General features: G+C 54.5%; 1 protein-coding gene across 10 annotated transcripts in view; it reads right to left on the minus strand.

Moving 5' to 3' along the window:
• MARK2 (microtubule affinity regulating kinase 2) overlaps positions 1–14,722 on the minus strand; it is a 57,695-nt gene that overhangs the window by 7,567 nt on the left and 35,406 nt on the right. For 8 of the 10 annotated variants that reach the window (XM_055580976.1, XM_055580972.1, XM_055580980.1 and 5 more), the window contains exons 2-14: positions 7,858–8,034; positions 7,565–7,618; positions 4,615–4,663; positions 4,227–4,292; positions 4,067–4,137; positions 3,829–3,885; positions 2,918–3,154; positions 2,357–2,476; positions 2,160–2,259; positions 1,970–2,082; positions 906–1,038; positions 469–647; positions 52–149 (exon numbers count right to left, since the gene is read on the minus strand). In XM_055580976.1, the coding sequence (XP_055436951.1) occupies positions 52–149; positions 469–647; positions 906–1,038; positions 1,970–2,082; positions 2,160–2,259; positions 2,357–2,476; positions 2,918–3,154; positions 3,829–3,885; positions 4,067–4,137; positions 4,227–4,292; positions 4,615–4,663; positions 7,565–7,618; positions 7,858–7,992 (1,412 nt within the window). In that variant the 5' untranslated portion in view covers positions 7,993–8,034. Of the gene's footprint in view, positions 1–51; positions 150–468; positions 648–905; positions 1,039–1,969; positions 2,083–2,159; positions 2,260–2,356; positions 2,477–2,917; positions 3,155–3,828; positions 3,886–4,066; positions 4,138–4,226; positions 4,293–4,614; positions 4,664–7,564; positions 7,619–7,857; positions 8,035–10,781; positions 10,799–12,619; positions 13,042–14,722 lie in introns of those variants that run through there. The other 2 variants (XM_055580977.1, XM_055580974.1) reach the window with 2 other exon arrangements.

Raw genomic sequence — 14,722 nt, forward strand, 5'->3', positions numbered from 1 at the left:
CTGAGGGAGCGGCTCCGGGGGGCGTGGCAGGCAGGGCCCAGGCCTGCTCACCTGTCTTTGCCATTCTGGATGGAGGCCTGGCCAAGGCTGGCCCTCTCCAGGAGTGGGGAATTCCTGCTTCGGTTTGTGCTGGTGGAGAGGACGCTGTTCTGTGGGGAAGAAGGGGAAGAGCTGTATCACAGAAAACCAAAGTGGTCACAAATCCAGCTTCCTTCTTCCCTTTCTACCATAAGCAATGGAGGGGGGAGCTGGGGGGGAAAAAGGATGTTGCTTTGACTCTGGGGGGCAGGGTTTTCTACAGTAAACACAAGTGGCCCAGGAGGGAAGGTCAGGTAGGCAGCCAAAGGAAGCCGGGTCTGGTTTAGAAAGGAGCTGCCTAGAGAGGGCAGGCCCCATAGCAAGAAGGCGGGGTGGGGGCCTGGGAAAGAGGGCGGGGCTGGCCAGGAGGGGGGCGGGGGCATGGCTTACCGTGGAGGGTGTTGGGGTGGTCTTCTTCCTCTCCAGGCCAGGCAGGGGGCTGGCAGGCACTTTGGCTGTGCTGCTGGCCTTCCGTCCTGACTCCCGGTCCTCTTCAGGCCGCTTGTTTTCTGCGTTGTTGCTCTGAGTCTTCTTAGAGTAGGAATTGGAGGTGGGGATGGCAGGGCCAGCTGCTGGGCCAGAGGGACGGTGGGAACGGGTAAGGGTGAGGGAGGCACACGGAACACCCACCATGTACTTCATGCTTCCTCCCATGTTGCCAGCAACTCCATTTCACAGGGTTGGAGGGAAGTGTACTGCAGTGACCTGTCCAAGGACATGCTAATACGGGCTGAACAGGGACTGAAACTCGGCTGTGCCACCCGAAGCCCCCAGAACCCATCGGGAGAGGGGTGAGCCCTACATCTGCCACTCTCGGAAGCACTCACCCTGGTCGCTGAAGCGCCGCTGCTTGGGGTTGGCGGAGACGCTGCGCTGTACCTTGTGGGAGGGGGAGGGGGCACTGCTATTGGCCAGATCAGCTGAAGGCCGGGGCTTCAAGGTGATGGTGTCGCCCTCCAGCTGCGAGAACACAAGAGGGAGGGGTGAAGAGCTGCTTGTGGAAGATCCCACCTCGACGCCACATTCCTGCCTGACACAAATCCACCTGGGCTCCCGTGAGACACACCCGCTGCAAGACCAAAGTGCATTTAGATAAACACAGAGAAAAACAAGTAGCAACGCAGACCCTGACAAACAGCCAAAGACACACCAACCTCCCCACAAAGACCCCTGCCCTCAGAGAGGGACACGGACACACACGCGCGTGTGCGTAAGAATGAGCATTCAGACTCAGAGACATCCCCCAATACCTCCTGAGCAGGCTGAGAACCAAGGAAAGGAGTCTGACACCACCAGGGGGACAGGGAGGCCACACGCGCGTGCAAGCGGCACACAGATGGTAAGCAGGACCCGACCCCCAGAGACCCATGGGTTCAGGTGCAGACATGGTGACCCAGACAAGCAGAGCAAGTTACGAGGCCTCCAGATGGACAGACGCGAGGGATGGATGCACAGGCCCCCAGATACACACTCCCAGACATGAGCACTGAGCAGAAGCAACACAGACTCATGGCTCCTGTGAGAGACAAAGCACCCAGGAATCCCGAGACTTCCCGACACAGAGACACAAACATATGGAAACACGTCTAGGGGCAACAAAGAACTGACCCAGATGGACCGAGACCCTGTCTAACCAACACAGAAGGAACCAGATATACTCACCGTGTGGTAACCCAGACCCAGGCCCGACCCCATCAGCTTTCCTATTGATCAGAGAAAGCAAAGGCCAGAGGGGCCTTAGCGCCCCCCATAGGTGGGGCTTAAAATCAGTCAGTAGAGAGCACAGCTACACAGCTACTTGGAGATGAGGTCTGCCCTCAACAGCTGCTAGAAGCAAGGGGCTGCTGCTGACAGAGGACGGCACACACGAGGACGGAGTGGGGGCACGCACCTCGGAGCTCTTGTAGCCCAGGAGCAGATAGGTGGCCATCACCTCGTTGTACCTCTGGCTCACCAGTGAGTCCTGGATCTCTTCCCGCGTGTAACCCATGGACACCATCAACTCTGCACAGGAGGGCACACAATTAAGGCGGGTCCTGAGTCCCAGGCAGGCTCAACCTCACTGCCCAGCACAGCCTCACCTGTCCGCCGGGGGTCCTTGTAGTCAGGGAGTGGCTCCACATAAGGCTTTAATTCATCATCTTCGTGACCCACATTCATCCACCGATCTTTCATGATTTGCTGGGGAGCAAAGGGAAGGAGAGGGCAGAGAGGGAGAACTCAGCCTGGAGGTTTCCTTGGGACCCAGGACCTGGGCAGAAGGTCTCAGGCTGCTCACCTCTAAAGTGCCTCTCTTGCTGGGATTGAGAATGAGAAATTTCTTGAGCAGGTTTTCACAGTCTGTGGACATGTAGAACGGAATACGGTATTTCCCCCTCAGTACCCGCTCCCGTAGCTCCTATAGGAGGGAAATTTAAATCAGCCAAGGCCAAGGGTTTAAGAAACCTAACATCCAGGCTCCTGATAGTTTGACTGTCCAGGCAGATAGAAACGAAATATGATAGGAGGCAGAGGGCCTGGGACAAGGCCCCTCACTAAAGAGGCGGTGCTGTCAGATACCTCACGCCCTCGGGCTTGAGGAGCGCGTGGCTTGCAATCCTGAGTGCCTTGGAGAGGTGAACAAACATACAATTTATCCCAGCTCTCAAGAGAAGAACTGAGATTATGATGCTGGGTACATAATGCCTTTTAATAGCAGCTACCTCTTGTATGCCCTTTGAAGCTCCGGCTCAGGAAAAATGTAGAAAAGCAGTGAAGGTGAGAGGTTGGGGACAAGACCAGAGGCCAAGAGAAGAAATGAGAATTCAAATGATAACCCTAAGCCTGCAATTCACTCCACCTTGAGGTTCTGTCCATCAAAAGGCAGGGATCCGCTGACCAGTGTGTACAGGATAACTCCCAGGCTCCACACATCCACCTCGGGTCCATCGTACTTTTTGCCCTGGAAGAGCTCTGGGGCAGCATAAGGAGGACTGCCACAGAAGGTATCCAGCTTGTTCCCAAAGGTGAATTCATTGCTGAAGCCAAAGTCTGCAATCTTGATGTTCATATCAGCATCCAAGAGCAGGTTTTCTGCCTGGGAGGTAAGAAGGAAAATGTGAGGGAACCAAGTGGACCACACCAAGGCACCGGACAGGAAGGAGCTGAGGGGAACGGAAGAGAAAAAGCAGGAAGTCATCTTCAATCTTAGTACTGTTTCCACAACTCCAGGGCGGCCTCCAATCTGTGTGAAGACGCTGGGCTGGGTTGGAGGAGGGTGGCAAAGGCCACTCCCCACACAGGCAGCTGTATGAGGGCTGGGATCTGAAGGCTGAGGGCTGTGAGCTGTGGAAAGTGTCCCTGTCAGGCCTGGGTTAATCGTGGTCACCTGCGAGGACTCAGGGGCCGGGAAGACCCAGAGGTAGTCTCTCACACTAACATCTGAGGGACAGAGCTGGGAGTGCTCACATCTGCAAAGCAGCTGTGATGCAGCTGTGGGACAGTCAACCCTGTCTCCTCGGCTGGCTGCCAGACCTGGCAGCACCGGAAGAGGTGGAATGGCAGAGGCTCTCTGCTTGCTGGCGGGAACGGGAGCCTAAGTCCAGTCACACAGGCCTGTGTCAGAAGCAGCCCTAGGGGCTTCCTCATCATCTCCAAAAAAATTACAGGCTAGAGCTTCCCTGAACATCAGGGTGTCATGGTTCTGTCACCGTTCACAGAGGTGAGCGGCCCAGCCCTGACTCGGACGCGGGAGACGAGCGCGCGCCTTACCTTTAGGTCTCTGTGGACAATGAACTTCTGGTGACAGTACTGCACAGCAGACACTATCTGAAAGGAAGAAGACGGGTCAGCCCGGAGGCGGCCGCACGGGCTGGGGGACCTGTGACCCTGTGGCCGGCTTCCAGCCTGCCACGTTCCGAGGCTGCTGGAAGGCAGGCAGCGACTCCCTGTATGCCAACCCCCCAGAGCAGAGGTTGGGCCCATAGCCCAGGGAGGGAGTCACACCCACCTGGCGGAATTTGGCTCGAGCCTCTTTTTCTTTCATCCTGCCATGAGCCACTAGGTAATCAAACACCTCTCCTGCAAGTGACAGGAGTGGGGTCTACATCAGAGCTGGCTGGAGCTGGGGAAGGCAGGGACACAGGAGCGAGAGGCAATTCCATACCTACCTCCACTGGCGTACTCCATGACCAGGTAGAGTGTTTTCTCAGTCTCGATCACTTCAAATAACTTAACTGCAAGAGCAAGGGCCAAGCTCTGAGTCGGAACAGCAGCAGGGGGTCACAGGTCAAGCCCCGACATGCACAGGGGCATCCTCAGAACAAACGTTTCCTCCCCTCCCATTCCTGCTTTCCCGAGGACAAGCTCCCCTCATGGCAGCCACACCTCTAAGGACAGCCCTGAGCGCCAGGGGCAGAGCCGGACTGAGCTGGGCCGCCCCAGAGGCGTCCTGGAAGACTCCGGACTCCAGCCGGCACCGCGCCTCTGGGAGGAGGACTACATGTGGGAACTGGAGTCGCGCGGTGGGGGAGGGAGAGGAACGACAACGGTCCTCACCTATGTTGGGATGGTTCAGAACCTTCATTATTCTTACTTCACGGAACAGCTGGAAAATAAAATAGCAGCAGGGGTCATGCCTGCTCAGCTTGCTCCCCTCAGGTCCCCTCCAAACAGATCCATTGCTAGGATGCTTTTTCCAAAAGAGCAAAGAGGCAGGGTGAAGAAACAGTTTGGCAGTCCAGCTCTTCCACACCCGTCCCCAGGGGCTGAGGACCCGAGCGGAGAGGAGAGCAAGAAGGGTCAGCGCGAGGCCAGCAGGGCTCTCCCAACCTGCATCCTCAGGGGCGGCATCTGGACGAGCCAGCTGCGCCCTCAGGCGCTGTCCACTCAGATCCAGCCCCCCAACAGCAGACGGTTTTGGTTGGGTGCCTCCGAAGGAGGGAGCGTGAGCCCGTGGACATGAATATTTAGAACCTGAGCTGCTTCTACGGTTCACAGACAAAGCAGACTCAGTGTGGTCTGTGTGAAGGGGCAGGGAGCTCTGAAGGGGGACCCCACTGTCTTCTGACTTACCGAAGCCAGAGGGCTCGGCACTCGTGGGTGCGTCTTTCTCTCTTGGGCCTCGGGGTGGTGACAGAAGAAGCCACTCCTATATATAGCTGATGCCAATTTTAATCAAATCCACCTACACACACTCACGCTCTCTTTGTGAAACAAAATCAGGGACTCCAAACCATACATTTCCATGAAGAAAAATGACAGAAATGAACCCCATCCCCTCTGCGGGGGCCAGAAAATCGGGGGTGGGGTTTTGGTAACTTCTAGGCCTTCCCACTTGCACAAGGAGCAGAACCAGCTGTTTTGTGTTTTTGTTTTTTGAGGGGAGGTATGGAGACCAATTTATTTTATAGGGAGAAAGTGAACCTATCTTTTTTTCCCCTTTAATGAAGTCCCAGAGCTTTCCTGAGCTAGAAAGGAAATGGGAGACAGGTTTTCCAACTCTTGAAAACCTGATTCTGACCTTCACTCCCTTTTCCTGTTAGACCCCATGTTTTTCCTTGCTTTCTTCCCTGGCCCAGGAGATAAAGTGGATGAAGAGGCAGGAAGTCCTGGACACCACCTCAGGGGCAGGAGTGGGTAGCAACACTGAAATGGGGCCTGAAGCCAGCTGCCAGGGCTCCTCCCCTGAGGGCACTCGCTGGGCCTGCGAAGAGTGCCCTCCTAGGGGAGCGTGGACTTTGCTGAGCTTGGTTAGAGCCCTGAAGAGGCCAGCTTCTTCAAGGTGTGTCGTTTAGGGGTTGCTGCTGGGATCAAATTTAAACAGAGTGATCTGGCCAGAGTCAGTCTGGCCTTGGCCACGGAGTGTGTTAAAAGGGACATCTGTCTGGTGCTGGTGTCTTCCAGCCAGTCAGGAAGAGGCAGGGAGAGAGACAGGTGGAAAATCGGACGGCCGATCTGACGCTGGCAGCCTGACACGCTCCAAAGACTGAATGGCCCACACCAAGTTGGCTTCTGCTCTGTGGCGTCCGAGCCAACATGTCAAGAGTAGCCCTCTTTCCCTTCCTTCCGGAAAGCTCCCAGCAGGGAAGCCCTGGTGATGAGAGCCATATTTCCTCTGACTCAAAGAACCTTGAGCGGATCCCAGGGGTAACAAAAAAAATAGGAAACACCTTGGTTTTGGCCGTCAAGTGTGTCATGGCACCTCAACCCACTCTAATTCTGTGAGTGTCTCTCCCAGTAACAACTCCCAACCCCGAGCCCCAAGCTTCCCAATCTCGCTGTAGTTGGCTCTGTTAGCATGAGGTTATACCCTCTCCTAACCCAAGTAACACAATGTGCTCATGAAAAGGAAAGCTCAATCTGCCATGAGATCAAAAGATCTGGGTTAATCAAGGTCAGAAAATCTGAGCCAGGGTCATCTGGAGAATGAGCAAATCTGACTGACCTGAAACGGGGCTGCTTTCCGGGAGCCCGATGGGAGATTTCTTCCTTCCCCTAAACTGCCTGAGCCCATGGCAGTGGGGAGAGGGCTGTTTCCAGCTCTACACCAGCCAGTCACTGGTAAGCTGTCCCTCCTCTGCAAATGAAAGCCTTCTTTCCTCACTCCTACGTATGTGGTGCCACCTGGAGGGTTCCTTGACCAGCTAGTAAGACCTCAGTTTCCACTGTAAGTCAAGGGAAGCCAAAGCCTCACCTTGCAAAGACTACATGCAAACGACTTTGCAACTGTTAGTCAGGAGGAGCCTAAAAGTGAGAAGGAAAACTGGGAGTACCTGTCCTTAATCTGCACGTACTATGAAAGGCTTGAAACTAGAGTTCAGTTTCTAAAAACCCCAGCCCTCCATTCCCATTCTCTGAAATGGAGCTGGCCCAGAATCCAGGGGCAGGTTCTCTGCCTCCTCTTATCCCTGTACTTCGAGACCCACTCCCCTGGATCATTCCAGATGTTAAAGCAATTGCTTGTGTTTCGAGTAATAGCTGTATACATGCGTTTTTGCATACGGGCTGGTCACAAGCCAGAAAATAACAAGATGCAGGAAGTAGGTCAGACAGGTAGGCCGAGGGGCTGGGAAAGGGCAGAAAGACTTCTAACGAGCCAGTGCCTGAGGCCAGGAAGCCCAAGGAGGAGAAGTCAGCACACAGGATCCAACAAAATCCTGAAGATAGCAGAGCCATGGAGAGGGATAGTGGGGACAACAAAATAACCGGAGAATCTGAACTAGGGGTTCCAGTGTCTGTGTGTGTGCTCGATAATGTCTGACTCTTTGGGATCCCACAGACCATAACCTGCCAGGCTCCTCTGTCATGGAATTTCCCAGGCAAAAATACTGGAGTGGGTTGCCATTTCCTCTTCCAGGGGATCTTCCCGACCCAGGGATTGAATCCGCATTTCCTACACTGTGCCACCTAGGAAGCCCAGGGGTTCAGGAGGAGGTCCAGATGGGATGAGCAGATGAGTGACTCCTGATGGAGGTTTATAAAGGGACAGCATGTACTGTGAGCTTACTTTCTGGAGGCTGGAGGAATTCAGCTGAGTCTTGTCAATGATCTTTACAGCTACCTGCACAAGAGACAAAAAAGCCCGAGATTATCTCTTTGACCAGGCTAAGATCAGGATTCAAATCTGCTTCTTCCTTCATATTTCCGCCTTCTTCTGGCCCTATCCCTCTGAGCATCCCTCTCTTTTCAGATCTCATTTCTGCCTGATAAACAGAAGGCTGTCCTGGGGAGTAGCCCTACCACTACTGCTGGGGTATCAACAGCGGGAGATGCTGCTGTGCCCCCAGGTCCAGCGCTCACCTCTTTCCCAGTCAGGATATGCCGAGCCAGCTTCACCTTGGCGAAGTTACCCTTGCCGATGGTCTTAAGGAGCCGGTAGTTGCCGATATGGGGCTGCTCGTCAGCAGAGGTGGCTGAGTTGCGGCCCCGCAGCATGTTGGACTTACTGCTGGGCTTGTCGAGGTGTCCCAAGGGGGGCTGCCGGGTAGAAACACGCACACCTTGAAGTGTGCCACCCTTTAGCTCCCCACGCCCTGGCCCTTAGCTCTCTGCAATAAATCGTAAGAGGCTGGGGTAGGGGGGCAGACGCCAGGAGGCTGGGAGGCATGCAGAGAGCAAGTCATAAGGCAGGGGAGTAAGAGGAGAGGGAAAGCGAGCCCCACTCCACTCCAGAAGAGCACAGCCGGGGTCCAGTGTCAACATCCTACTAGGAGCCGTCCCATCCCTGGCTCCACTCTCTGGCAATACGTCCCCGTGAACAGCCCAACAGTTCCTCCTCCTCATGTAGGGGAGCGCTGCCTACTGCCCTCCCTGTGGCCTGCTCACACTTTAATCGGGCCAAAACTGAAGACTTGCAGGGGCAACATGGTCAGAATTACTGCAAAGCACTTGGCACCCAGTGCTTTACATTTATCTTTACTGAGTATGACTTTATGTTGATTCGTTGTCTATCTCGTAAGAATGGAAGCTCATGAGGGCGGGCACGTATCATTTATTCACTGATACAACTCAGCACCTAGGTAGCCTGGATTATGGTAGATGCTCAATAAACACTTGTGCAGTGAAAACATGGAATGATGGTCTGAGCAAGGCCCTCCTTAGATATCCCCTAGCTCAAGTAAGGGTGTGAGGAAGCAGAAATGACAACAATTGGCACCAACAGACACAAAAACATAACACAAAAAAGGCATGGTCCAGATGAAAACATCCATCTGTATGAAGACCTGTATGGCCCTCAGAAGGCTAAATGTAGAGTTCCAAGTGATCCACTCCTAGCTACACACCTAAGAACAACTTGTACACCCATGGACGTTCATAATATCCCACACTCACAATCGCCAAACAGTGGAAACAACGCAAATGCCCATCAACTGACAAATGGACACACAAACTGTGAAATATCCACACAGTGGAATATTCATGGGCAATTAAACAAAGAAAAAGGAGTACCAACAAATGCTACAACATGGGTGAACCTTGAAAATGTTATGCTAAGTGAACAAGACTAGCCATGAAGGACTGCAGGCTGTACAATTCCCTTTATATGAAACGCCTCCTCTGGAGTGGGCAAATCCAGAAAGACAAAAAAAGAAATGAGTCTAGGGCTGAGGGGACTCCCCAAAGGGGAGGGGGCCTTAGGGATGACAGCTAAGGGCTGAGGTTTCTTTCTGCGGTAATGAAAAAATTCTAATGAATTTTTCATTAGAATTCTGTGACTGTGGTGATGGATACACAGCTCCATGAATTTACTAAAAGCCCCTTAAGCGTACACTTTAAAGGGTGAACTGTATGGGATGTGAGTTACATCTCAATCAAACTGTTAAGAGTCTGGTCTAACGCTGGTCAAAAGCCCTGATCTGCCTCTTCAGAGCACCCGATGCCACTGCTCCAGCGTCACGCGGGTCAAGAGCAGTCAGAGCCCTGTCCCAGAGCCATCCAGAGTTGCCCTGGAAACTTCAAGGATACAATCTGGAAGCAAGAAGTGGGACCAAAGAAGTGTGCCTCAAAGTTCTTTCTTTTACAGTCCTTTCTGGCTCTCAGTGAAACCCTCAAAAACCACAAAGAAATGACTTGTTACCACCCAAGGAACTGTCCAGGGTTCCTCGGCAAGGAGCATATGCTTCCCCAACCAGTTGCTTTTCAGCCCTAAGGGGCCACGGACAAGGAAAAACTTCCCTCTGCCCCCACTTCCGAGAGAGGAAGATGGGTGGAAAAGTTTCCTTGGCAACCTCTAATTCACCTCCTAAGTTTCTGGTCACGCCCCTATTTTCTGAGGATATGAGCCAAAGGCAGCAGGAGTCTGGCAGTGACCAAGTCCTCAGAGTCTGGAATGAGAATTTAGTGTTGACCTGAGGGTCTGGGTCCTTCGCTCCCAGAAGCTAAATCTGGACGTCTGACTGCCCATCCTGAGCTTGGCCCCTCTGTCTCCATGTTTCTCAGCCCTGGGGCTGCTGTGTGTGGCACAGCTGGCCAGCACCCTCTCCCCACTGCTCACTCCCAGGCTCAGCTGCACACTATCTTCAAGGAACAGCAACAAACGTCCTCCATACTGGAACAGAGAGGCGTGATTACGAGTACAGGTGGAGAGACAGATGCCAGGGTTCGGGTCTCAAATCTGCCTCTTACTCAACACATGTTAATTTTACTATCACCAACAACATCCTTAAGAGGGAGATGACATTACTACAAAGCAGGAAGAAATCCTACAAGATGCCCGACATGGGATGATCCCACGTGTGGGTACCAGCAGATGGTCTAGTGGGTGCCGAGGAACTCTGTCCAACAGACCGAGGTTCTAGGTCAGGCTCCCCCCACTTACTAGCATTAGTTTCTTATCTGTAAAGTGGTGATAAAACAGTCCTATTTCACATTCCTTAGGTGACAGAAAACATGTTAAATGCTTTCAGTTCAGTTCAGTTGCTCAGTCGTGTCCGACTCTTTGCGACCCCATGAATTGCAGCACGCCAGGCCTCCCTGTCCATCATCAACTCCCAAAGTTCACTCAAACGCACGTCCATCGAGTCGGTGATGCCAGCCAGCCATCTCATCCTCTGTCGTCCCCTTATCCTCCTGCCCCCAATCCCTCCCAGCATCAGAGTCTTTTCCAATGAGTCAACTCTTCACATGAGGTGGCCAAAGTACTGGAGTTTCAGCTTTAGCATCATTCCTTCCAAAGAACAGGTAAAATGCCTTAGCCAATCTTAATAAAGAACAACCACGATTACCATTATTTTTGGTTCCTGGTGGCTCAGACGGCAAAGAATCCGCCTGAAATGAGAAGAGACGTGGGTTCAATTCCTGGGTTGGGAAGATCCCCTGGAGAAAGGAATGTCTGGGTGACCCACTCCAGTATTCTGGCCTGGAGAATTCCATGGACAGAGGAGACCGGAAGGCTATGGGCCATGGGGTTGCAGAGAGTCAGACACGATTGAGCGATTTTCACTTCACTTCAAATGCTACACAGCCTGTCTGCAGAGCCAGAAATCTCACGGTCAACAAGACTTTCACATCTAAGTCAAGTCCTCCTGATCCAGCTGCAGCTCAGATGGAGGCCAAGAAATGCAGGGTCCCCCCGCTGGGGAGATGTCCCTGCTGGGGAGAGGTCCCAGCTGAGCATCGGCCACCTTGCCTTCACAGGAAGGGACTCGCCAGGGCATCTGCAAAGGGTTAGTTCCAAGCGAGGTCTCCAGGACACTCAAAGAGAAGGTTCTGCCTGTCTGGGTCCCAAAGCAGCAGAAAACGCTGGGGCGTGTTCTTTGATTCCCCCGCTCTACAAGTCACACGCTCCCCTTTCTGACCAAACCACCCAACTCTCAGGATGCCAAGGACACAGTCCTTCTCTCACCCTTCTGCCTCTTCCATGTAGAGACACAGTTCCCACAGCAGGGATGAGGGACAGGAAGAAGAGAAAGTCCTCAGTAGGTAATGTTCCTTGGACCAGGCCCCTGCGCCAGGCGGCTTCTTTGAAGGCTGAAGCAGAGGCAGGGGTGCAAGTGCGACCATGGAGACAGGGCCCTTCCACGGCTCTGACTAGGCCCATGTAACATGGACACAGATCTCACCAACAAGGTGGGAGGCTGATGACTGGCTGTCCTTCTGGGCCAACTAAACAGGATCTGGCCAGAACCATGCTCTGCCCCCCACCTCCACCCTCCTTGCGCACAGACACAGAACACAGCATCCTCCAAGCTCTGGCCGACACCACAGAATGGGCAGGCCCCAAAGGTCTCAGGAAGTCCGCTGAAAGTAGACACCATGGCCCTCAGGCAGCTTTCAGAAAGAACAAGGGGTCACCCTGGGAGGTAGGATTTGGAACCAAACAGCAAAACACACAAGTTACTTAGCAGGCCTGACTGAGAAGTTGGGCCTAAGCAGCTTTAGGGTCCTCATTCGAGGAGAGGGGAGAATTCAGGGCATGAAGATGAAGAAAAACAAAGTCTTCTATCCAGTGGGCCCTTCAACCTGGGATCTCAGAACCCGGCCTAGGCGTGTTGCCAGGTTCGCCCGGAAGACAGCCTCCACCCCGAGCGGCCCGGCGCTGACTCAGGTAGGCAGGGCCCCTTCCCTAACGCTGGAGGCTCTGACCAACAGTTCCTCCCAAGAAAACCTCACGCTTTGGGGCCTTGCACTCAGGGCTGGCCTCGAGTGTCCCGAGACTTCCCCAGGGCCGGGAAGGGGCCAAGCTGGGAAGGGCGACAGGCGCTCCTGGGCCAGAGGCAGAGTGCGCCTGGGCCCTGTGGAACGGAGGAAGCTGTCCCTTGGGCACTGCCCCGGGGGGCCGCCCCGGCTCCGTCTCCCCTCACCGTGGCACTCGTGCGCCCGCCCGGGGCCTTGGCCTGTCTCGTTCCCTTCCTTTCACTCTGGCCAGGCCTGCTGACTCCACCTAAGGGTCGACTCTTCTCGGGACCCGCGCCTCTTCCCAGGAAGGGCACTGCCTTGCGCTAGTTAGTGCCTGGCTCCATTTAGCAACTCCTCAAGGATCCTGCGTGTGGGGTGGGAGGGATGAAAGAGAAGGGGGCAATTCCACAGCAAAAAAACAAAACAAAAACAGGGGGAAACATACCCGGCTGGAGAAAGGGACAAGGACTACCAGCGACTTCCATTCAGCAGAGCCCAGAGCAGAACCTGTCAGGCAGCGAGGGCAAAGTACAGAGGCCGGGAAGAGCCAGGCCCAGGGCGGGGGCTGCTGGCGCCGTCAGCCACCCTTACTCAGCTGAAGCAGGCGACACCTTCCACCACCTCCTCAATGAAAAAGAGCGCAGCAGCCAGGCCGAGCGGCTCTGGGAACCTGGACTGTGTCGCAACCGAAACCACCACTAGCAGAGAGAGCCCGGGCTTGGCAAGGAGAGGGACGGGGACAGAGCCCCGCGGCTTCTTTCAGGCCGAGGCCTGGTGGCCAGGAAACCGACGCAGTCCTCGGACACTGCCCAGGAGCCAGGTGGGAGGAAAGGGGCCCAGGGGAACGGGAAGGGAGGGAGACAGAGAGAGAAAGAGGCGGGTTTAGATCCACTTCCTTCTCCCTCCCCCTCCCCGGAAGTGGGCTGCCCCACCCTCCCCAAGGTGCTCTGCTGGGTAACAGCTGGGAGAGGGTGAGGAGGAGACTTACTCCAGCCCAGGCTGCCATAAAGCCATTACTGCACCTGCAGCAGGTGGGACCTGGATAGGGGCTCACACCTGGGAGTGGAGGGGGGCCTCCGTGTGAATCAGACAGGCTGCCCCAGAGAGCGGCGGCAAAACCGCCATCAGGACCAAGGGTGGGGGTGGGGGGAGCAGCACCAGCTGTCCAACAGTGGCAGATGGACCTCCTACTTCACAGAAAGCAGCGTTCAACCTTAGAAAAATGCACACTCCACTTGTATGGAGTGTTCTGGACATAGTATCAGGAGATTCAGGAACCCTGGAAAGCCCCTTAGGTCTATGGATTCTAGAAGAAGAACCTTTGTCACTGATAGACAATGAGATGTTTAATCCTAAATTTTGCCCAAAAGTTGGGTACAAACCAAACGTTCTCTAATTCCTTCTAGCCCCGATTCTGGGAGACCGTCTCCAGGCTCCCCCGGGCCTGGGCACAGCAGGGGCAGCCATTCCTCACACCTGCCTCTGGCCAAGCCCCTGCAGTCCAGGCGCCTGCTGAGCCCTCCTTGCTGTGTTCTGGTACTGGCTTTTCCTCTGGTTGCCAGATCTACTTCACACTCATTCCACTACTCTAGGCTAGCATCTTTCCCATTAGGCAACTCTTTTTAAAGCACTCATGCCAGGAGGCCATCAACTCCTCCAGGGAAGGGCAGAGCTCCCGGTGCCCTCACAGCACCTGCAACAGACACATGGGAGACGGCGCTACTCCGTGTTCACCTTCTGTATAGCCCTGGTCAACAGCCTCGACATCCCTGGTACTACCGTCTGCTGTATATCCTGTGTTCTCCACACCATAAACCTACAGGGTAGGTAGCACATTCATTTTATATATGAGAAATTTAAGCACAGAAGTTAAGAGACTTGCCCAAGGCCAGCCTGCCAGTGCAGAGCTGGGCCTGGGGCCCAGTGTTTTCGTGCCCACTCCAGCACTCTGCTGTTCCTCATGGCTGCATTTACCAGCTTCCCTTCAACCCTTCTTGAAGACTACTCTGCTCTTATTTTTCCCCAAAGAAGCAGAAGTCTCTGGCTCTTCGTTCACAGACTAGGAGGAGGGATAGATGTGAAGCCTCAGGAAAGGTGCTTGGGACAGCAGGAGCGCCATGTCTGGTTAAGGCCAGTTGTGGGGCTGGGGGCTATTTCACAGCACCCACTCCTCTCACTCCTTCAAAGTGGGCACTCAACTCAGTGCAAGAGATCAGGCTTTATTCTGGACCCTGGGCTGTCAGGCCTGCCCCCCAATTCAGATGCCAGAGTGGGGTCAAATGGCTGCATTTCCTAGGCTCCAGGGTTCTGCGATGTGACACAGGGATCGTTTCCTCAACTGCATGTGTGGGAGGCAAAGTTTTGTAAACTGAGGAAGTACCGAGCACTGACCGCAGAGACGCTGCGGAGGGACAGGGCAGGCCTGAGCTGGGGCGCCACGGGGCAGAGCACTAGCTCTTTCACCCGCCCTCCTCACACACCCAGGAGCCTTCTCTGCACCCGCTCGTCCTGAGCAACTGTCCTCTCAACTGCCGGCAGTCAAGAAGCC

The sequence above is a fragment of the Bubalus kerabau genome, chromosome 5 (assembly GCF_029407905.1).
Source record: "Bubalus kerabau isolate K-KA32 ecotype Philippines breed swamp buffalo chromosome 5, PCC_UOA_SB_1v2, whole genome shotgun sequence".
NCBI classification, from domain to species: domain Eukaryota; kingdom Metazoa; phylum Chordata; class Mammalia; order Artiodactyla; family Bovidae; genus Bubalus; species Bubalus kerabau.